At 34.4% G+C, this 24,621-nt stretch overlaps 1 protein-coding gene across 1 annotated transcript in view; it reads left to right on the top strand.

Annotated features, from left to right (window-relative positions):
* Positions 1 to 1,191: 1,191 nt before the first annotated feature.
* The window catches only part of LOC123554748 (amine oxidase [flavin-containing] B-like), a 34,661-nt gene continuing 11,231 nt past the window's right edge, over positions 1,192 to 24,621 (top strand). The window contains exons 1-7 of the mRNA XM_053547788.1: positions 1,192 to 1,270; positions 4,577 to 4,671; positions 5,570 to 5,707; positions 15,554 to 15,658; positions 20,291 to 20,382; positions 22,633 to 22,774; positions 23,749 to 23,898. Coding sequence (XP_053403763.1) covers positions 1,222 to 1,270; positions 4,577 to 4,671; positions 5,570 to 5,707; positions 15,554 to 15,658; positions 20,291 to 20,382; positions 22,633 to 22,774; positions 23,749 to 23,898 — 771 coding nt within the window. The 5' untranslated portion in view covers positions 1,192 to 1,221. The remainder of the gene's footprint in view (positions 1,271 to 4,576; positions 4,672 to 5,569; positions 5,708 to 15,553; positions 15,659 to 20,290; positions 20,383 to 22,632; positions 22,775 to 23,748; positions 23,899 to 24,621) is intronic.

Raw genomic sequence — 24,621 nt, 5'->3', positions numbered from 1 at the left:
TTGACCCAATAAAAATTGGTAGTTGAAGCTTATGTTTGCACATTTTTGATGGAGTATGTTTGTTGATAGATGATAGGATGCCGTCTCTAAAGGTTTCCCAAAGTTCTTCAATGTGGGTAGTGGATGGTAGGCTATCAACAAGTTTGGATGAGAGTTTGGAGAAGTCTGATTTAATTTCTTCCCAGTTGGCCTTGGTCCATTGAAAGATCTTACGTGGTTTCTGGCTGTTGTAGCTTGTCATTTCTGGTAGGTTTGTCAAGGGTTTGTGTTAAACTCGTTCATGGTGTCAATGAGGTGTTGTTGGACACTCCTGTCTTGGACATTTAATTTAGCTGAACTAGAGAAGGAGAAGTTGTCCCAGTTGATATCGGGGTAGTTGAAATCACCGCAAAGCATGAGGTGTTTCGGTTTGGAGGCATTCAGGTGTCTGAGTGATTCCGCTATATAGGTGGTCGATGTCATCGATATTTCTTTCTGCTCCTGAGCTCTCGCCGCGTGCACGTCGCGGAGCAGGCATGGGGCTCTACCGGAAGTGATCATAAATATATTGAGGACAGCCGGTAGAGTCACAACAAAGGGCGAGGGCAGTGGCCCTAAAAAGGATCGTTTACCTCCTCAGCTTGTATTGTCATCTTCCACGCTGAACGCTGAGATTGGTACTCCGCAAGGACTACGAGAGACAGCATGACAAGACGCCCGCTGACGCTCTATGATGGACAGTGAAGGCGCGAATACTCTCGCTCATATGGGACTCCCGGCAGCGAGTATAAACAAACTTAACTACAACAACAACAACGATATTTCTTTTTGGCATGTAGAATGCACCAACGTAAAGTATCTTCTCGGACTTCACGGATACTCTTGCAAATTCAACTTTACATTCAGTAATAAAGTCAATGCATCCGATGGCGGCAAGATTGGTTTGAACTGCTATAAAGACCCCTCCTCCTCTTGTACCTCTATCATTTCTGAAGACAGTGTAGTTGCTTGGAAATATTTCAGAGTTTTTGATGTGGGAGGATGTTGGAGGTTTCCCAGGTTTGATACCTTTCAGCCAGGAAATTATTTTTTAGAAAATATCGAAGAAACGTTATTATGTATGTGGATTTTATATGAAATAAAGAACAGCAGAATTAAGTGGTGTACAACCTGTATTTAGTGTTCTTAGACCTATATGGATATTTTACACGGGACAAATTTGCAAATACACCGGAGGCACCGATGGAAGACAAAAATTATGATACAATAATTATTGGAGCTGGACTTAGTGGCAAGTTACCTTAAGTATTTAATGAAATGCGAAATTGACTATATTGACAAATTTATACAAGTATATTATAATCTGATAATGTATAATAGCATTTAATTGCATATGTAATGCGTTTTCGCGACATAAACAAACGTCAGAGTGGAGTCGGCGGAAACTAACTCGATTTCCATAGGTCCACATTGTATTTAATTTGTAATGTTTCCAGTCATGGGCCATTTCTAACTTGTAAACTTTTGATGTCACCTACTTAGGATGAAAGAACTATTGTTTTTATCCAATTGTTTTTATCTTTTTACTCCATCCGTGACCTAAGTGGAATTAGAACTGAATGAATATATAGCAATAAGTGGTATAATAAAAAAAAATTAATTTAGATTTGTGTGTTCATAAAACGGAATTTAGGAAGCAGTCAAAATGATAGAGCTATTCAATATTTATTTGCAATAAAGAAGGATCAATAGACAATAAGTATTGGCGATTCAGTACAACAGCTAGTAGGACCTAATATGAACTAAGGCAAAGCCTGAAAGCGAGCTCAAAGAAATCGGATTTATCTAAAAATATTATGCATCATTTATTTGTCACAAAGAAACTATTCACTAGTCACAAGAATTCAGGAGAACCTATACCCTTGAAAAAAAAAAAAAAAAGTCTACATTTAGTGTCACCATGCCTTTAACAGTGAATATCATACGTTGCAAAATTTATGGGAGCCGGTGTCACGGTGACGTCATTACCGCGTTTCCCGTTTCTTTCTGCTTAATAATGACATTTTTTCCATTTTCTGGCCAATGCTTGATCTTTTAAATGTAAATAATATTTTTTTCAAACAACTGGAAATCATTCTTTCATTATTGTTGAGTGATGAATAATTTTTAGCAATTGAATGAAGTTCTGTATTCACTCCGGAAAGAAGTACTTCCTGTGAGCACTAGTCCGCTAGGGTGCGCAAATCCATCACCAAGTGTGAAAGTATACTTGCGTTACTGTAAAGCTCGATTCTCGAGCAGGCCCTTTGGGCCTGCTCTTCGAGCTCGCTATAACTTCAAGGAAGTGGCTATTCTTATGGTCCCATAGGAATAGCCTCGGAGGCTGTTCTTACGGCTCTCCTGTAAAAATAGTGAAAAGTCCACTGATCGGATGGGCCAAAGAGCTATAAAAATAATATTATATTTCTTTGGATGGGCAGAAGCCATTTAACGTACATGTTTTTAGTAAACAGTGATGTTTTTCTAATGTCCTTAACTTCCTTAAAACACAATTAAATTATATCAATATTTTTGATCAATGGAAAGGTTATAAAACAAGCAATTTATTAATTGTTTTTAATTATAATTATTTCGAAATAAGATGGATTAATTATGAATGCTTAACTTACACTGTTCTTCTAAAAAGTTTTGAACATCACTATGCCGCTATTAAAATTATATGTTATTTAAAACGGTTATTCATTTTTTTCGAAAAAAAATTAATATGAAAAACACAAAACTGCTGTAGGAATAACCACCTGCGGGTTTCAGTAATCGTACGGGAGAGCCTTAGGAAAAGACACCTGCGGACTTTTCACTGTTCTTATGGGAGAGCCGTTAAAATAGCCTGCGAGGCTATTCCTACGGGACCGTAAGAATAGCCACTTCCTAACTTCAAAGCTACTACATAACTGGTCCGAAGTAATTATTGTTTGTTTCTGGTAACATGACCGTAAGGCGTAACACAACTACCTGCTATGAGAAACTGGAAATGTCTAGTTGTGTGTGCTCCTATAGTCCAACTAATTTGACATGATCCTAGAAGATACTGAGATAATTTTTTCATGTGGGCAATATCCCCAACTCACGTCAAACACTAGAAAGACCAAAATAGTTGAAGCAATATTATTTCCGATGAAATTTTCATCGCTGTCGACGCTTTGCATGCTACAGGTTTAAATGCCGATTATTTCACGAATTAGCCATAAATTCAAATAATACATGTATTGAAAGGGGATTGAATTCCTCATTGATTTATGCCAAAATTATCAAAAAATATCCAAAAGTACGAATTTTCTGGTGATTTAAACCAATGTATGTACTGTACTCGATTAACTTTACCGTGTCAACACGCCAATATGCGCAAGTAAGCGATAAAACCAGTAACTTTACATGACTGTGTACTGTGATTTATCTTCTATTATTTTGGCCCTTCAAAGTTTTGACGTTTAGATTGACAGTCACAAATCATGCAAATATAAAACAATCTGAATGTTGAATTATTTTGACTATGTGTGCTCCTATAAAATTTGAACTCAGTTAAAATTGTTAATGAAAGGTTAAAGCATGATCTTTTTATCTAAATAGATGTATCAGTCTATGTTTCAGAGTTATACATCAGCAAAATGCTTATATAAAGTCGTAAATTTCAACCGAGAACTTATTACGTATGCAAGGCCTTTATTAGTATATACCAGATCTTTAACTTTTTTTTAAAAAATTCATTTCTTTTATTATTAAAATTGCTAATGGCATCTTTTGAAATGACATCAACTTCTCAGTTCAAACTGATATCAAAAGATTTGATAATCCTTTGTTACGATCTATAAAACGTCCTAGATCAAATGGCCATTAATCATCGGTAATTAGCATGACGCCTTGTGTCAGTTTGATCTCAGTTAAAGATAATAGTCAATCTTTTATTAGTGTTATAATGCTTACGATTTTTGCAAGGATCTAGTGTTTTGAAAAGAGAAATTGAAAGAAGCGGAAAGGAGTAAATTCAGCAGGTTGTATTTAACGAGCGCTGTACTTTTCTTATATAAAAGATAACATCCCCTTTTCTTTTTGTTTTCCTAAAGTAGCAATATAGTTCTTTATGGGAATAAAAGTCTCTGAAAATCTGATATGCTAGAAAATGTCGAAGAACTGTTTTAGTGAGTGGATTTTATATGAAATAAAGAACAGCCGGATTTAGTGGTGTTCAGCCTAAACAAACTTGTTTTGAAGCTTGAAAATTGTCTATACATACATGTGTATGTGTATAATGCACACTCATGATTTGGGGGTTGTCCCGTGAGTAAAAAAATTGCGCATTATAAACGAGTATCTATGATAGTCAGTTTTAAGTTTGCATGATTTGAAATGGGCAAATTTTGAATAACACCAATAATCTTCAACGAAATTGGAATTTGTACAGTGATAACATAATTAAACTTGAGTTTGTTCATTGAAAAAAATCAAGCTCTGTAATTACTTTTGAAGGATCAAGTGAATAATCCCTGAACAAAATTCGTCTTGTAAAAATTTTTCAGCTCTGCTGTTCTTTTTTTATAAGGATTGTGTGCTGCAAGACAGTTACAGAAAAATGGCGAGGGTGTTTTGGTGCTGGAGGCCAGGGACAGGGTTGGTGGAAGAACCTATACAATGAAGGTAAGTACTTGTTGTAGATTGGTAGGACTTTTTTGGGGGTGATAGGGTGGTAATTTCATAGTAGTTACTTAGTCATATTATCAGTTGAAATAAGTACTTTTATTCAAAATTTCAGACCAAAAATCCCAATTGTAAGAGTCTCTGAAAAATGGAGGTAAAAAATTAGTCTTCATGTGCAAAATGAAGGAAGAAAATCAGGAAAATAGAAAATGTAGGCCATTATATCTTTATGGGTGTATGTTGCATAATGTAATGAGTTTATTTTATTAATATGAGGTAGATAATATCTTTTTGTTATAAACACAAACTAGAAAATTTTCCCCAAACCGCAGCTGAAAGTTCCCAAAGTCAAGGGTATAAGTTATCCTTCCAAAATACTGACCTTGACCTACTGACCTTCTTTCTTGTTTTTTGAGATACAGTCTCGAAATTTGGATTACATATACAGTTTTGCACACCGATCTTAAAACTGACTTTCAGTGATTAATCATGAATGTGACCTACTGACCTACTTTCTTAATATTTTAGCATCAGTTTGACATTTGTAACATAATCCCTCAACTGGCAAAAGATTTCAGTGCTTACTTTAATCTTTTATTTTACTTTCTTACTTGATCTCTTACACTTGTCCGTGTAGGTCATATCACTGTTTTAAATATACATGTATGTCTGAGTAAACAATTTTTCTCTAACTTGTAAATAATCTAAAAACATTTTCAGGACCAAAGGAGAAGTTTAGTTTTGTGGTTTTTCTGCTTTAGTTGTGTTATTTTCAGCTGGAAAAACTTCCTCCAGAGTGAGGCCAAGTCTTGCAGTTTGGAGGGGTGTTTGCTTTTAAGAGTTCAAGGTTTAGTGGGATTCAATGTATTGATATATTTAAGTATGTTACTGTTTTCAGGATGCAGAGCATGGATCCATCGATTTAGGAGGGGCGTATGTTGGACCTACACAGAACAGAATTTACCGACTGTGTAAAGAACTTGATCTGGAGCTATACACTGTTGATGAAAAAGATTATACAGTGATGGATCTGAAGGTACTGGATAACCTCTGTTAACCCCAACTCCAGAAGCAAACACTTCGATACATAGGCATATATTTTCATTGTCATTCGGTAACAATTCTGAGTAAATTATCCTATGTGGACAACATAATGTCTTATACTAGTTTATTTTAGGTTGATTGTGAAGCTTATACCTTATAATTATATTAATCACTCTGGACACCTCATTCCTGATTAAAGCTATAGTCATAAGTGTATGAGAGAAGAGAAGCCAGTTTCCATTTAAAATTCTGAGTGCCAAGCAAGGGAATTACTGGTACCATTTTTAACATCTTTGGTATGACATAGCCAGGGATCGCATCCATGACCTCTGGCACTCCTAGCGGATGCACTACCACTGGGCTGTTGTGGCAGTACAACTAAGTTTTGTCATGCAAGTTATGTTCACTCTAGTGAGGACATACTGTACCATTTTTGTCTAATGAAGGAAATTGATTTGGTTCGCCCAAAATTAAAATTATCCATGCATCATTCTGGGCATTAGGATGATATACAGAGGATATTAATTTTGTTTGTTTTGAGTGAATATGAAATATATCTGCAGGAGAAGTGAGAAAATTTTAAATATGTTTTTTAGCACTCCTTGTTCACGAAAAACAAAGTTTGTTTCATTTTATGCTTTTAATTTCATTGAAATATGCATTTACAGCAAAGTTTAACTTAAATCTCAGCGTGTGAGAATAATGCACCAAAACAAACATGACATCAGTGGTCTTGTGATGTTACGTAGAAAGTATCATAGATACACATGACACACAAGTTCCTTTCATATTATATTTCTTGCAGCATAACACTATGAAAGTTTTATTAAGTAAAATATTTTAACCAATGTTAATGGAGAAATATACTATATACTATTAAAAAATAAAATGCTTCAACAACTTTTATCCTATTTTTATGCCCCCACTTTTGGGGGGGCATATAGATTTGCCCTTGTCCGTCCGTCCGTCCGTCCGTCCTTCCTTCCGTCCGTCCTCTGTCCGTCAGTCCTTCTGAGAATGTTGTGTCGCGCCTAGCTCCAAAAGTATTTGACCTAGAGTCACAAAACTTTACAGGAATGTTGGTCAGCATGTGTAGTTGTGCACCTGGGGTTTCGCGTCCGGATTCATTCAGTCATTTAGGAGTTATGGCCCCTGACTTTGTAAAAATTGGTCATTTTAGTGTTGTGTCGCGCCTAGCTCCAAAAGTATTTGACATAGAGTCACAAAACTTTACAGGAATGTTGGTCAGCATGTGTAGTTATGCACCTGGGGTTTCGCGTCTGGATTCATTCAGTCATGTAGGAGTTATGGACCCTGACTCAGTAAAAAATTGGTCATTTTAATGTTGTGTCGCACGTAGCTCCAAAAGTATTTGATCTAGAGTGACCAAAGTTTACAGGAATGTTGGTCAGCATGTGCAGTTGTGCACCTGGGGTTTCGCATCCGGATTCATTCAGTCATGTAGGAGTTATGGCCCCTGACTTAGTTAAAAATTGGTCATTTTGATGTTGTGTCGCGCCTAGCTCCAAAAGTATTTGACCTAGAGTCACCAAAGTTTACAGGAATGTTGGTCAGCATGTGCAGTTGTGCACCTGGGGTTTCGCGTCCAGATTCATTCAGTCGTGTAGGAGTTATGGCCCCTGACTTAGTTAAAAATTGGTCATTTTAATGTTGTGGTAGCGCGTAGCTCCAAAAGTATTTGACCTAGAGTCACCAAAGTTTACAGGAATGTTGGTCAGCATGTGCAGATGTGCACCTGGGGTTTCACGTCCAGATTCATTCAGTATTGTCATGTAGTGGGGGCATCTGTGTCCCATGGACACATTTCTAGTTATGAAGATAATAAGTAATTAATACACGATGTACAAGTAGAAAGGCAAAGTTGTATCGCTCGCAGTGAGATATGCAATAAGATGGATTATATCTCACTAATAAAAAGCATTTTTCTCAAAAAATATTTGACCTACAGCCATGGAACATTTAGGATTGTTGTTCAGCACATGCAGTTATGTACCTGGAGTTTTGATTGAGATTTCAATCAGCCAGACTGCAGTTATGGGCCACAAATTAGTCAAAAATATGCATGCATGGCCCAAATTTTTTTTTTTCATATGTCTCAAAAAGTTTTTACCAAGGGTCGTGAAACTTTATAGAAATATTATTCAGCTTGTGAAGTTATGCACGAGGCATTTTGTTTCAGACTTCACTCAGAGAGACGAGAGTTATGGCGCTTGACTTTGTCAAAAAATATGCATAAAGGGCTTAAAAGTTTGTGCCACATTTATATTTCAAAAATGTATTTGACAATTATATTACAGTCTTGAAACCATATAGGAATATTAGTCATCAGTGTTAAGTTGTAATCCTGGGGATTTGTTTGGAATTTCTCTCTGCAAGACCAGACATGGATTAAGGGCCTAAAAGATTGTGTTACATATTTTTTTTATATCACGAAAAGAATTTGACCTGGAGTAAATAAACTTTTTACCAATGTTGTTCATCATGTTTATTTGTGCACCAGGAATGTGGGGCATTAATCCCGTCCCTAGATTTGCCACTATAATGCCACCCTTTTCAATGGTGGAGTATTTAGACAATTTTCCACCAAAATGCCACCTAAAATGCCACCAAAATGGTGAAAAAATGAACAGGACCTTTTTCCACTTGTGTACACCTTTAGGTGGCAATAAGTGGAGTATTTAGACAGTTTTACACCATTATGTCACCATTATGGTGGAAAATTTGTTTGCCACTTAATTCCACCAATAGCCACCTTCATGGTGGCAGTAAGTGGAGTATTTAGACAAACTACCACTAAAATGCCACCATTATGTTGTAAAATCTATTTTCCACTAAACGCCACTTATTTCCACTAATCGCCACCTAACAGGTGGCAATAAGTGGACAAAATTTCACCAAAACACCACTACGGTGGCAGTCCTATTTTACACTAAATGCCACCAAATAGCTGGCAATAGGTGGAAAATACGTTGCAACTAGTGGAAATTGGCTGCACCTGAATCTGAAAAAAAATCAGTAGTAAGCAAAAATCAAATTATATTAATATATTTTTTATTTTTATGCAAAAATCAAAGACCCTTCACAAGAAATCACAAAAGATCTGAACACAAGGTTCAGGATGTTGTCAGTGCAGTCTTATTTTTTTCATATTCCAGGATGGCTTAAGTAGATGGCGAATGACTCTCCAAATTTCACTCCTTTGGATGTAAGGCCATTTTTCCAGCACACAATCTGTAAAAGCAAACCATACATCTATTAATAGATATATTTTTCTAACATTCTGAATGATTTTGCAGAAGATAGTAAATTTCCTCTAGGAGATATGAAATCAAAAGGCTGAACTAACTTACTGACATAACAACAAATTCAACAAACTTAATCTATGTCAAATAATATGCCACATCTTTATTAAAACTGATAAGTTTAATAAAAATCTATATTGTAGGAAAATTTCATTCACTCAAAAGTTTACATTGTTTTGTGTGAATTATATGCATCTTGAATCAATAAAAGTGCAATAACACTGCAAGAACTTGAGAATTGATGTAAGATGTGGAAGCACCATTTCTCTGCTTACACTTGTGTCAAATTTCATGAATATCTATCACTGGATTACTTATAATGTAGGAATTTATTGATTGAAAAACAATTTAAGGGCAATAACTCTGGTTACTGAAGTGATCCTGACAGAAATTGCACATGCAAATGCTGTCCTGTAGTGATCTACATTTTTGTAAAGTTTCATGAAAATCCATCAATAGATACAGGAAAAATCCAGATTTTTACCAAATCAACATGATCAAAGGGAAATACTTCTTTTACTAGGTAAATAATTGAGCAGTGTTAATGAGTTTGTAATAATTACATGAGGTTTAGTGATTCTATTGACAAAGCTACTATAATATTTTTCCAATTACAAGCATTTTCAATTAATCTGACGGACATATGAAACAGAAAGGACAATGCCAAAAATAATATCCCTCTGCCTTTGGCAAAAGATAATAATAGCAATTGGGTTTTTTATCACATTTATAATTAGTATTTGTCATATATGCCAAGAAATTCTATTAATTGATGTATTTCTTTAAAAATTAAGAGCTATTTAAACATTAGCTTTTATAAAAACATAAAATATTTACCTGATTCAGAATTATCTTGATGTTTCTTTTATGCAGTAATAAGCTGTATGCTGCTCAGGTATATACAGTCAAGCAGGCAGATCATATCACAAAGCTGCACTTTTTTCACAGAAGGTTCCTGGTATGAACAGTATAAAGAAAATATTGTATACTAAGTGCTAATCAATAATGTAAATAATTACAAAATGATACAATTTTACAAGCAGTGTTGTAAACATGATTGAGCTATATTCCAGAAAATATATCTGGGATTTATCTATCTGCCAAACTTCCTAAGACATAAAAGGAGATTTGTTGATTTTAATTTCAAGCAGTTTTGTAAATGCTGTTTCAAATTCAAGTATTTGTTAAAAGTAAGTAAGTAAGACAATGTTTAAGACAGTAATAATTTAAAAAATAAACAATATAATATTGTTACCTCTCATGATGTGTTTCCATTTTCTCCCTGACTGACTCATCAAATGCCAGATTTCAAATTTTGGTATTACTACACAGATAAATTGATCCCACACATACACTTTTTTGGTCAGCTATAGGTGTCAAATACTTAAGTTGAAAAGCTATTGTAAAAACATCATTTTTATATACACTTCTCTTATTCAATTAATGAAGAGAAAAGGCAAGAACTATTTCTTTGCATCTGACCTGATGTTTCCCTGCATATATAAATCTTAACTGACCCAAATTCCACCTGGGGTTGTTTCTATACATTAGTGTGGGAGCTTGTAACTTGATCTATCATTAATCTTATCTTTAACCAACTTTCACTCATGCAGAAATAATACACTGCAGACACATTCAAAAATGTTCTTTTCAGATTCAGCCAGTACAGCCAATTTCCACTAGTTGCCACCTATTTTCCACCTTTTTCTGTCTTTCAGAATTGTTGAATGAAAAAGTGACTTATTAATATTTACATTGAATATAATACAAAGATACAATAAATAATGAATAATCTGTCTCACAAAATAATCAATATTCAGAGTTTCTGTATACCACTCTGAATATAAGTTTTGTCCAGCTGGAGTCAGCATAGACTTATTTTCTTTTAGCGAAAATCCTTTGAAGAAGGAGCCTGGGTATACTGTTTTGCAGATGTCAGTCAGTCCATCTGTCAGTCTGTCAGTCGTTGGGTATGTAGAACAATGTTCAGTAGGTCAAAGGTCAAGGTCACAGTGAGCTGGAACAGTTAAGCTGTTTACGGATGTTAATTTGAGAACTCTTAGACCTAGGATCATGAAACTAAATAGGGAGGTTGATCATTACCAGCAGACGACCCCTATTGATTTTGAGGTCAGTTGGTCAAAGGTCTAGGCCACATTGACCCAGAACACTAGAACTTCTTTTTTGCCCAATAACTAGAGAATGCTTTGGTCTAACATCACATTTGATAGGGAAGTCACTTAAAACTGGTAAATGACCCATAATTATTGATCGGAAGTCAGTACATCAAACGTCCTGTGCACAGTGACCAAATGATTTCTGTTTCTTGTACAGTTATTGAATGCATCAAGGGAGGGGGGCGGCATTTTGTGTTCTAAGAGCTGTTGTCAATGTGGAGTTTTAGCAAAGTCAGGGTCCTTGTCAGTTAGGCCTGAAGTTTGAAGTTTAGTGTCCATTACACCTTGATTCCAACCTGAGTCCATGTGAAGATTTTTATACTGGGTAATCCAATGTCTTACAGTTCACTTTTAAATCAAACATCACAAAAATTTCTAAGTTTTTTTCCACCTATTCGCCACCAAGAAAATTTTCTAAGTCCCTATTTTCCACTAAACACCACTCAATTTCCACCATGAAAAAAAACTATGTTCTACTTTCCACCAATTTCCACCTTTTTGCCACCATAAAGTAAAACTATGTTCAAGTTTACACCTAATGCCACCTAAATGCCACCAAAATAAAGTGGCTTTTGGTGGCAAATTTACCACTTGTGTGGAAAAAGAGTTGAATTACACCAAACGCCAACTAATGCCACCTATTTCCACCTATTGCCACCCTTTTTTCATGGAAATAAGTGGCAAAGAGTGGCATTAGGTGGCAAATCTAGGGACGGGTTTACTTCCCCCAACTACCACCATGAAAAAAAATCATTTCGGCTTCTTCTAGCCTATGTTTCTGTTGGGTGCGACTCTTTTCCATATGCTTACCAAGTCACTGCGGCCATAGGTTAGGTATAACACAAATAAATTTTTGAAGCAAGGGTAAGCCTGTCCCTAACCTTAAGTCGGTATATTAAGTCATAATTTAGTGGTGCAAAGCCTGGACTGTAGCTAGCAAAACCATGAAAAGTATTGTCTCCTGTGTTTTTTGATGATGCCTTGTTTGACCCATACCCACCATCTCCCATGAGTCATATGCGCCTAACCCAAGGTAATATGGATTTTATATTTTTATGCTTTTTAGCTCCACTATTCGGAGAATAGAGGGGCTATTCTACTCGCCCTGGCGTCGGCGTGACCTTTCTTGGTTAAAGTTTTTCAGCAACCTTTGTTTTTCTGTCACATCTCTGTTACTATTGCTTATATCTTACTGTAACTTCACATAAACATTGTCCAGTATACAAACAAAGTATGTGTAGAGGCTTAGCCTATTATACTCAAGGTCACCAAGGTGTTATACTTAGGTTATTTTTAAGGTTTGAGTTTTTCGGCAACCTTTCTTTTTCTGTCATATCTTTGTTACTATTGCTTATATCTTACTGTAACTTCACATAAACATTTCCCAGTATGCAGACAAAGTATGTGTAGTGGCTGAGCCCATTATATTCAAGGTCAAGGTCACCAAGGTGTTATACTTAGGTTATTTTTACGGTTAAAGTTGTACATAGGTTATTTTTAAGGTTAAAGTTTTACGGCAACATTTTTTGTTCTGTCATATCTTTGTTATCCCCCGACGAAAGTCGGAGGGATATAGTTTTGGCGTTGTCCGTCCTTCCGTCCGTCTTTGCGTCCGTCCGTCCTTCCGTCTGTCCGTTCGGAGCCATATCTAGGAAATGGTTGGGAATATTTATTTAAAACTTCATATATGTGTTCACCACTATGAGTTCTTGCGGCCCGTCAGGTTTCAGTCAGATTGCCCAAGTAACACCAGAGTTATGGCCCTTAGAAGTTTCTAGTGTTAACTATATAGGGTACTATAAATATGGCAATTTCTGCATCATAACTTTTGATATATTTGACCTAGAACTATGAAACTTAAACAGAATTTAGATCACCATAATGTGCTTGTGTACACACAATTTCATTCGGATTTATTTGTAAATTAAGAGTTATTGCCCTTTAATTGTATAAAAATCCACATATTTGTACATAACAAACTTACCATTTGGTAGAATTTCATTAAATTTCTATCATTCTTTTCCATGAACATTTATTGTAAACATGTGAAGTTGTGTACCTACACCTGGTCACCCCCTTACCTTGATCACACACCTCCCCCCCTATCCCCCCCCTCCCAAAAAAAAATAATCAAAAAAAAAATCATTCCTTATTTTAGATTTTTTTCAAACAAACTTCATATACATGTTCACCACTATGAGGTTATGGGGCCCATCAAGTTTCAGACAGATTGCCCAAGTAACACCAGAGTTATGGCCCTTAGAAGTTTCTAGTGTTAACTATATTGGGTACTATAGATCTATAGATATGGCAATTTCTGCATCATAACTTTTGATATATTTGACCTAGAACTATGAAACTTTAACAGAATTTAGAACACTATAATGTGGTTGTGCACAGACAATTTTATACGGATTTCTTTTGTAACTTTAGAGTTATTGCCCTTTAATTGTCTAAAAATCCACATATTTGTACATAACAAACTTACCATTTGGCAGAATTTCATTAAATTCCTTTCATTCTTTTCTGTGAACATTTATTATAAACATGTGAAGTTGTGCACCCACACCTGGTCACCCACTTGCCTTGGTCACACCCCCCCCCCCCCCCCCCCCCCCCCCCCCCCCCCCCCCCCAAAAAAAATATTATTTTTTTCATTTCTTATTTTAGATTTTTTTCAAACCTTCCAAGTTGTACCATTCCCCCACCTCACTTCTCCACCCAGTCATGCCCACCAGTGATCATGCATCCTCTGCCCCCCCCCAACTTCACCCTTTTACCCTTTTTTTTCATTTTTAATTTTCAGTTAATATTTATAATCAACATGTGAAATGTTGTTTCCTCTCCCGTTCCCCTGCACCCCCACCCCCTAAAAAAATAAATATATACATATATCTATATATATACATATATATATTTCCATTCCTTTTTTTTTTTTTTTTAAATGTTCAAACCTTCAACATGTTAAGTTGTGACTGCACAAACCTTGCCCTCAGCCATGTTCAAGATATCTTACCTGTGTTCTCTTAAGGACATCTGTTCTTTTAAGTTCAAATGTACATGTTAAACAGCAACACCTGGTGCCAAACCACTCAAAGACAATATTTCATTCCAGTTAAACTTCAAGCTCACATTTCAATTAACTGCATTTAATTTTAAAAGCAAAGCTTACTACAGTAAGCATATCCCATTCAAAATAAATTCTTTAGTCAGGATCAAAGTATCATACATTTATTATGTACTCTTTAATTAAACATTTGTTTTCTGTTAAATTGATTTTGACTAATGAAATTATTTGCTTCTTATTAACATCCTTAACTTTTTGCCGGATATATCTTTTTGCCATTCCTCACCACAAACCCTTTCGGCGGGGATACCAATTCATCGAATTTGCTTGTTACTATTGCTTTTATCTTACTGTAACTTTACATAAACATTGTCCAGTGTACAAGCAAAATATGTGTAGAAGCTGAGCCTATTATACCCAAGGTTAAGATCACCAAGGTGTTATACTTGGGTTATTTTTAAGGTTAAAGTTTTTCGGCAACCTTTGTTTTTCTGTCATATCTTTGTTCCTATTGCTTATATCTTACTGTAACTTCACATAAACATTGTCCAACATACAAACAATGTATGCACATGGGCTGGGCCCATTATATCCAAGGTCAAAGTCACAAAGTTGTTATACTTAGAATTAATTTCATTTTGAATTTTTTCGAAAGCCTCGTTTATAGACTTATCTTTGGTACTTTAAAAGATAATGACTTGGAATCAAAAATATTTCTTTATAATCATCATCTGCATGTGTTGTTACAAACCCCATAACTCTAATTGTATTTTTGACAGAATTATGCCCCTTTTGTACTTAAAGTTTTCTTGCAATCTTCACTTTCTGGATATAACTTTAATGCAATATAAGATAAAGACTTGAAACTTAAAATGTATCTTTATCATCATCATCTGCATGTGTGGTAACAATCTCCATAACTCTGATTTGTATTTTTGACCAAATTATTTCCCTTTCATACTTATATTTTTTAACAAACTTCATTTTCTGGAAGTAACTTTGGTACTATATGAGATAATGACTTCGAACTTAAAATATATCTTTACCATTATTATTATTACCATGCATGTGTGGTAACAATCCCAATAACTCTAATTTGTGTTCTTGACAGAATTATGCCCCTTGGTGTATCTTCCTTTTAAAGTAGAGGTCTCTTGTTGAGAGATATATATTTATTTTACTGTCAGATCCCCAAATAGTGGAGCATGCTGTCTTATGGACAGCTCTTGTCTGTTTCATTGTGTATTAAAGATGTACTTCTTTGTTTTCAGAGTTGCTGGGGCAAATTTAAAGGGAGTGTGCCACCTTTTTGGAACCCATTTAAACTCCTAGATCTTAATCATTTCATCAGGACATTTGATATTATGGCAAAACAGGTAGAAAAAAATTTATGATTTTGATAATATAATAATAAAAGTTTCAAATAACTTTGCGTTAATTTAAAGCGGCATGCCTTCAGATCGTTCGACATAAAAATTTTTATTTTTTTTAGATATATTTAAATAAATGCTACATTGTGTATATTTCTTATGAAGGCTTTAAAACTTAATTACTGACAAACTTTATGTTAAGGAAACACATAAAAATTTGCTGTTTTTAGTACCTTTTACGATGAAAATCGAAAAGCGTTTGTCACGCTTTTACTCCAGGTAAACTGTCTCGATTATAAAATCTATATTTTGAATTCATTATTCACTACTTCAGCTAAAACGCTGTTGGCCCGATGCAGTCATCTTTTTTTCTTGATTTGGAATTTTTAAGATATTTTAGAAACAAAAATTCATATTCTAATGTTCATAATATGACCAAAACTTCAACTTAAAAGAAAGATTATTTTTTAGCCAAATCTGGAGGCATTCTGCTTTAAGCACTAATGAGACAATGTTCTGTATGCAACTTACGGCAGTGTCATGTCAAGGTCATTTGGTGTGATCAAGGGTCAGAAAAGGAGTACTTGTGTCTGCTTCATTTATTTTATTGCCATCTTTTTTTATCTCCTTCAAGGGATTTCAAATAACTTGGTTTAAATGTCACCATTTGACAACATCAGTTCAAGGTGAAGGTCACATGCTGAGATCATCAAGGACATGTATTAAACTTAAAAAGTTATACAAGTTTTATTTCAGCTAATATGTTCCTCTCTGATAAGATTTTAGCTTGCCATCAACTGGATTTTATTTTGACCACTTTTAGGATGTTACCCATTATTTTGTCACATGATCTACTGTCGCCCATTTAGTTATAAAATTTATATTATTGCCAATAAAACTTATCATAGTTGCCCACAAAGTAGGTGTGTTTTCACTTGTTAAAACAACCAGTCTGCATATATATGGTTAATGTACACCTTCATGTATCTTAATTTGATTTACTGTACAAACAATACCTGTAGTAGTAATATTTATGCATAAGGGGAGGCAATTCACGTTCATTCTCAATCCTGAAGGGCAGTAGTTACTTAAACTGATAGATTAAAGGCAGCAAAGTTATTTAAGATAGTTTTAACAAAGTTGTTTTTAACCAGTCCATCTTTATGAAATTTGTATGAGTTGTAATACCTGATAGATAAACTAACTGGAGAGGAATACTCAGTGTGAAATCATTAATATTTGTGGGGGACTAATTTTCGTGGATTTCGTGGTTGAGTCAATCCAAGAAATTTAATCCCAACGAACAAGTAAAATTCCCATTAATTTTTTGTTCAGAAGTTGAAATCCACGAAGTCATATCCCCACGAAATTGTCATTTTGACCAAAACCAAGAAATTTCATGCCCACGAAATTAAATGATTTTACAGTTATGTATATCTTGTACATGTATTTAAATGTAGAAAGGGTTAATACTATACTATTTTTGAAACAAAATAGTGATATTTCTAATGACTGGTAAAATTATCCTTAATATGACTTGTCAAAAGATTCTTTAGTTAATAAAAATGTTTTGTACTAGCTTAGAAAATACCAATGTTTTGGCTGTATATTTGCCTCAGAGTTATTTCAGACAGCTCACTGCAAAATTTAAACCTGTCTAGCCCTTATCCAGGTAAAATTTTATAATGAACTTGTCCATCTTTTAATATGGACAGTACATGTACCAGTAGCAGTTAAAAGGGATGCATATCAAAGAGATACTGACCAAATGGGTGAACAGTGACGGTCATGATCAGATTACACGGATGTGCAGGCTGATCATGATCTTCACTGGTTGCAGAGGCAGAGTCAGTTGTGTTCAGCATAATAAGGCTTAGTGGTTTGATTTGTTCAAATAAAAAAGTACTGTTTTTAACAAATACCTGAAAGAGGCTTATACTGTGAGAAGTGTTATATTAACAATTATAAAAACACTCGGTGTGATAGATATGGGTGGTTTTCAAAATAATGAAGCTTTTTCTTCTCTCTCACCTTACTTTCATTCAGTTCAGTTTTAGAATGTGTTTTTTTAGCAAAAAATATCCAAATCAATGTACTCAATAAAGGTGTGCAATTTCAGCTTAATGGCTCAAGCAGTTTTAAAGTTATATTAAATTATATAGCTAATTTTGTCCCCTGTGCACCCAAAAAAGTGTGACATTTTACATGAAGTATAGTTTTCAACTGAGGTTTACTTTTTAAAACCATGCTTTATTGTTACAGCTTTGGCTTTTTAATGTAACTTAAACTCTGCACATTTAAATAAAATACTTCTTTTCATTACCTACATCTTATTGTTACCAATATTTCATATCTTGTGATGGAACCCTTTTCACGAAAAATAGTGAAAAAAATACTAAATTTAAATGTTGAACACTACAATTTCATAACCCTATTACTTTTCTAAAGTCTTAATGTTTTTCTAAGATCTTTATCCTTTCAGCTGTGAAGACACAGTATGATTTTTTTCTTTAATAAATGGACTTTCTCAGAAACTTGATGAATGTCTATACACCTAAAAATGTCCCCTGTGCACCTTTTCAGTTGTTAAGTGTCAGATTTCTTTTATTCTTTAAATAAAATGGGATTTTACTTTATTTTCCTTGAAAGGGAGTTACAACAGATACAAAAGCAGCCTTCAGCTTCACATATTACTGACTGTTAAACATTTACAATGCCAAAAGTGATGTCCCCTGTGCACCCTTTTTTGGACATATATCAATTATCATAGCATTACTGTAATTTGTGGTGGCATTTCTATATTCTTAGCAGTGTGTATGCAAAATTTAGGCATTACTTGATAATAAAGCATTATATAAGAAACCCTGGACAATTAAAAATTCATTGTTTGCATTTTTTTCTGAAGTTGCCAATTTTCAAGTTTAAAAGTGGAAACATCAATTTTATTGCTTCTTAAGCTCTAAAGTTTACCTTAATATGTGAATGTTCACTAGTAAATATTACGGTATGTAGTTAAAAGAATTTTACTTACCATGAACATATTCTATAAATAAATATTTTGATACAATTTGTCCCCTGTGCACCCTTGTTAGTAACATAATAAAGTATGTATGAATTTTACTATATCATTTTATCATGCATGGTATTTTGTCATTTTTCTAATATGAATAAGCAGTTCATGTAAACTAAATGATTTCAATGTGTTAGTTATGTATAAAGTCACTTATTTTTCATTTAAAGCATTACCTTTTGTTGAATTTTCATGTTTTTGTAGTGAAAATTTTCAATTTTGTAGTTATTTTGTGTAATAAACTATTTTTTTAATAGTATTTGTCTAAAGTTTATTACCAGTAGTCTTTTTATGAATAGAAAACTTATAATGGATGAATATTACACTGATCATCAGTATGTGTCCCCTGTGCATCTTTAAAATAACTCAATTTTGAGTTGGCAATTCTAGAAATTAGAATTACTGGACATTCTTGAAATTTGGCATGTGGTTTATAAACATGCAACACGTCAGAAAAAAGTTGGTTTTATAATTATATGATAGTTATTTTGCAATCAGCAACAACTTTTCTAGGTAAAGCTTTATTTTCATGTCAAATTTGTGCAGAAAGGGTGATTTTAAAAATCAATGTCCACAAACATATGATTAAATAAGTTTCAAACCATACACATAGACCCAATTACTTATCATTTATGTTGAAAAAATTACTGCTATACATATTTCCTTGTCATAAAACCATGCAACATTTATCACCCACCTTACTGGAAATTCACTGAACTTTCGAATTAAAGGCTGAAATATTTTCTGATTGGCATTTCTCAACACTTTCCCAAAGTTATTTCCTTCAAATTTGAAGTATTTGCTATAATAAAAAATAGGTGACCACCATAAGAAATAAGTTTGAATTTTCAACCCCTATGTCACACTTTTGCTTCATTATTTTGAAAACCACCCATATATTTGTTCTGTTGATATTGCTACCGTAGCTAATTACTGAGTTACATTAGATATATTAGTTCTAAATAATATGTCATGTTTGTGCATACTATCAGTGATATATGTAATACTATATACAGTGTTTGTTCGAGTACATAAGCCAAAGGTAAGATCTGATCCTTGCTTGCTATAACTATTTTGGATTAAAGTAAGTAGGGCTGGGACGATTTCAAAATTTTGAAACCGGTTAATCTTTTGTATGAAATCGAACCGAACCGGTTAATCGGCCGCCATATTGAAAATGCTGTTTTCTTTTCTGACGAAAGTATCAAGGTACGTCCAGCAGCTGATTACATCAGGAACTTACGAACTTTATCCTTTCCAAACAATGTGATAATTAATAAGTCATATTTTGGTATATTTTATTTTACACATATCAAGACAGGTAAATCCGCGAGACTATTTACTATGTTTTATGTGTTTTAGCGGAAATATACTGCGGTTCTAAGTGCTAGTCAAAGAAATATATAAAGTAAGGTAAAACTTGTGATGTTTATTGTTTGAGAGCGATTAGCGGTTTTGCAAAATTGAAACCGATTTCACCTAGTAATCAAATCGGATCCGATTAACAGAGTAATTGTCCCAGTCCTGTTTGTAAGGAAACTGTTATATTAATAATAATATGTTTACAGGTACCACCTGATGCACCTTGGACTGCAAGAAAAGCAAAACAATGGGACTCAATCACAGTAGCACAGTTTATTGATCAAATATTATGGACTAGGTATGTACCAGTTTAAATCCTTATTAATTACACTTTGGACTTCTAAATGTACCATTTATTCTTGATAAATCATTATGGACTCTGTAACTATGTACCATTTTAAACATCGATCATACATTTTGGACTCCTAATGTACCATTTATTTCTTGATAAATCATTATGGACTAGATATACAGTATACTACATGTATTTTATATGTTGATAATACATTATTATATTGACCTCAACATAAGTCTATAATTGTTATACTATATGCCCTTCTCAAATGTGTTCATTTGACTGGTCCATATTTCATACATATAAGAAAAAGTGATATCACAAGAGTCATTATCACTTTTGCAGGTCAATATCACTTGTTGCGGACCTGTGCATGCACTCATTTCAACCAATCAAATGAGTGGATTTGAGAAGGGTATATGATATTTCTTGATAAATCATTATGGATTTGGTATGTACCATTTTTTAGCTCGACTATTCGAAGAATAAGGGAGCTATCCTACTCGCCCCGGCGTGAGCGTGAGCGTCACACAAATGTTAAAGTTTGTGTACCACCCCAAATATTTTCAAAGTCCATTGAGATATTGCTTTCATATTTTGCATACTTGTTTACCATCATGACCCCAGTCTGTAAAAAGGAGGAGGCAACTCTATCAAGCGTTTTGACTGAATTTTGGCCCCTTCTTGACTTAGAATAAATGTTAAAGTTTGCTTACCACCCCAAATATTTTCAAAGTCAATTGAGATATTGCTTTCATATTTTGCATACTTGTTTACCATTATGACCCCAGTCTGTAAAAAGGAGGAGGCAACTCTATCTAGCATTTTGACTGAATTATGGCCCCTTTTCGACTTAGAATAAATGTTAAAGTTTGCGTACCACCCCAAATATTTTCAAAGTCCATTGAGATATTGCTTTCATATTTTGCATACTTGTTTACCATCATGACCCCAGTCTGTAAAAAGCAGGAGGCAACTCATCCAGCATTTTGACTGAATTATGGCCCCTTTTCGACTTAGAATAAATGTTAAAGTTTTCATACCACCCCAAATATTTTCAAAGTCCATTGAGATATTGCTTTCATATTTTGCATACTTGTTTACCATCATGACCCCAGTCTGTAAAAAGGAGGAGGCAACTCTATCAAGCATTTTGACTTAATTATGGCCCCTTTTCGACTTAGAATATGCTTATTGTAATGTTAAAGTTTCACTCATTGCTTATATTATACTATCAAGCACTGAGAATAGTGGAGCGCGCTGTCCACTGACAGCTCTTGTTTGTTGACTATTCATTATAGATGCTGTATATTCATTTTTATATGTTGATCATGCACTATGAACTCAGTATGTACCATTTATTTGTTATCATACATTATCGACTCAGTATGAACCATTTCATATTTTAATGATACAATATTATATACGCTTCTCAAATGCGGTCATTTGATTTGTCTAAACGGATGCACATGCGGGTCCGCAAAAAGCGGTATTGACCCGCAAAAATGATAATGACTCTTGTGATATTACTTTTTCTTATAGTGTATGAAATATGTGCCAGTCAAATGAGTTCATTTGAGAAGGGCATATAATATAACAATTATAGACTTATGTTGAGGTCAATATGTGTTTTTACGGACCTGTAAAATGATACTGACCTCAGACTGCGTCAGGTCCGCAAAAACACATATTGACCTCAACATAAGTCAATAACTGTATATTATTCACTCTTTTATGATACCTTATGGACGTGTTTATATCCATTTCTTTGTTGGTCATTTATTATGGACTCAGTATGAGCCATTTTATTTGTTGATCGTACTATTAAGGAATCCTTGAAAAACATGGCCATAGGGTGCTCAGTGATTTTTTGGCCCTTCTGGGAAAAGGTCTGGTACCGGATAAATTGGGAAAAATAGCGGGGTTTTTACTCAGATTGGGAATTTTCATAGTTAATTAATAACACCATTTAGAATGCTTCTTCCTTTAATTCCATGTAAATATCACCAAACAAACTGTTTGAATGGTTAAATCATGATGAATGTCAATGTAACTAAGTTTTCCTTCTGCAATCATCAAAATGCAAACTTAATTTGGTCATTTGGGGAATTTTTGGATGATAATTGGGAAAAAAGATTGCATTTCTCAATTGGGAAAAGGTCCTTTTAAGGGTATTTTATAAAGAAGGAAAAAAATCGCTGGGTTCTTAATCCTGCCAAAGAAATACAACAGAGATAAAACTTTCTATTACAGGTCAGCAAAAGAAGTTGCAGATATACTAATGAAATCTGTGTTCTGTGCCGAATCGACAGAAATTTCACTTCTCAGTGCCCTCTGGTACTTCAACTGTGGTGGGGGTATACTCAGACTTGGCTCAGTTACAAATGGTGCTCAGGTTACACTTTTATTTCTGTCAATAGAGGTTTATTAGATATTGCATGTGTTGCCTGTTTGTTACAGCTGACTTGTCAAGAATGTGATGTTCTCCATATTGAATAAATAACATTTCTTCTTAGCAAGGTAATATCAGCACTTAGGTGTCACTGGAAAAGCTGAAGTTTGTTTTGATGTGTGCAGTACTGGAAACACTCACACATGCCAAGAAAACTGTGATAAAATGTCAAGCTTATCACATCATTCAGTAAATGTTTACAAAGTCAGTGTTAGCAAGTGAAGTACAGGCCGGGCTTAAATGAGCACAAAGGCTGGTAAGAGAGAGCTTATGGTATGCATATGTTTGGACAATATTTGGTATCAGATGCTATTTCAATACACCCAGTTATTATGGAGAACAAGTTGCCAGTAGTCAGGAAAATAGACAGTCATTATACAAGCATATGACGTTAGAAACTGTTGTAAAATTTACAAATACTACATTTTTATACGACCGTTTGAAAAACGGGACTTATTATGGGAATGCCCTGACATCCACAGACTTTGTATATCTTCTTCATGCATGGAGGGATGTTGATGTAACTTAGCACAAATGTTCACCATCCTGAGACAGAGTGTCATGAGCAGGAACAAGGTCTCTGGGTCTAAGGTCAAGGTCACAGAGGTCAAAGGTCAAAATCAAGAATGACTTTGTCTGGAGCATTTCTTCTTAGTAGAAGTAACTACTACGATAGTTCCTCTTCTTGCAGGTAACTTACAGACAGTGATGGCAAGCATTGAACATAAGGTCAGAGATATATTACAGCGAAATAGGCTGTTTTTATCAAATTCTGAATTAAAAGAAAATGGTAAACAAAACAGTTTTCAAAAGTGAATGTACATCACTTTATCTGTTAAACAGAAAAATAAATATTTCAATTAATTAAAGCTATCTGATCAGATTGGTTATTAAACAAATATATATTTTTCGTGTAGGAGAAGAAAGTTATGGGAGGAACACAACAGATATCTGAAGGACTAGCAAGGCTTTTAGGAGATTGTGTAAAGCTCAGTACTCCAGTTGTTTATGTAAAATATGATGGCAATATAGCCACAGTAAGAGATGCACATGGAAATGTTTATCAGGTATTATATGTTTATAGATCATGTAAAGCCCAGTACTCCAGTTGTTCATGTAAAATATGATGCCCATGTAGCTACAGTTAGAGATGCACATGGAAATGTTTACCAGGTATTAGAATTATGTTTATAGGTCATGTAAAGCTGTATGCTTCAGTTGTTCATGTAAAATATGATGCCAGTATATGATCAGTGAGGGACGCACATGAAAATGTTTGTCAAGTCAGGTAATGTTGTTAAGCTCAGTACTCCGTTGCTTATGTAAATGTTTAATATCATGTACTATATGTTTATAGATAATTTAAAACTCTGTTTGTCTGTTTACAAATAGTTCCATAGAGAGATGAACATTGAAATGTTTAGCAGGTACTACATTCTCCATTCAAATGCATGTAATATATGTAACAAAAATATATCATAACATTTTTATGCCCCCGGCATCTACTGATGCGGGAGGCAAATAGTGATTGTCCTGTCCGTTTGTTCGTTCGTTCGTCGGTCCGTCCATCTACGAGGTTAACCAAATGGGACCGTTTCATCTAGCATCAATACCCCTTACTAGAACGACTTGATACTAATGCAGATGTAACCTGTGACAATTCCTCATCTTCAGACATCACCTGACCTCAGTTTGACCTTGACCTTGAACTTGACCTCGTTTTGGACTTTGGTTGCTTTGTATTGACAAGGATGCCACATGGGGCATCAAGCGTTTTTTGAACGCAGCTT

This window comes from Mercenaria mercenaria, chromosome 7 (assembly GCF_021730395.1).
Source record: "Mercenaria mercenaria strain notata chromosome 7, MADL_Memer_1, whole genome shotgun sequence".
Taxonomy (NCBI): domain Eukaryota; kingdom Metazoa; phylum Mollusca; class Bivalvia; order Venerida; family Veneridae; genus Mercenaria; species Mercenaria mercenaria.
Note: the sequence above shows the minus strand (reverse complement) of the source record. Positions and strands in the feature narration are given on the sequence as shown.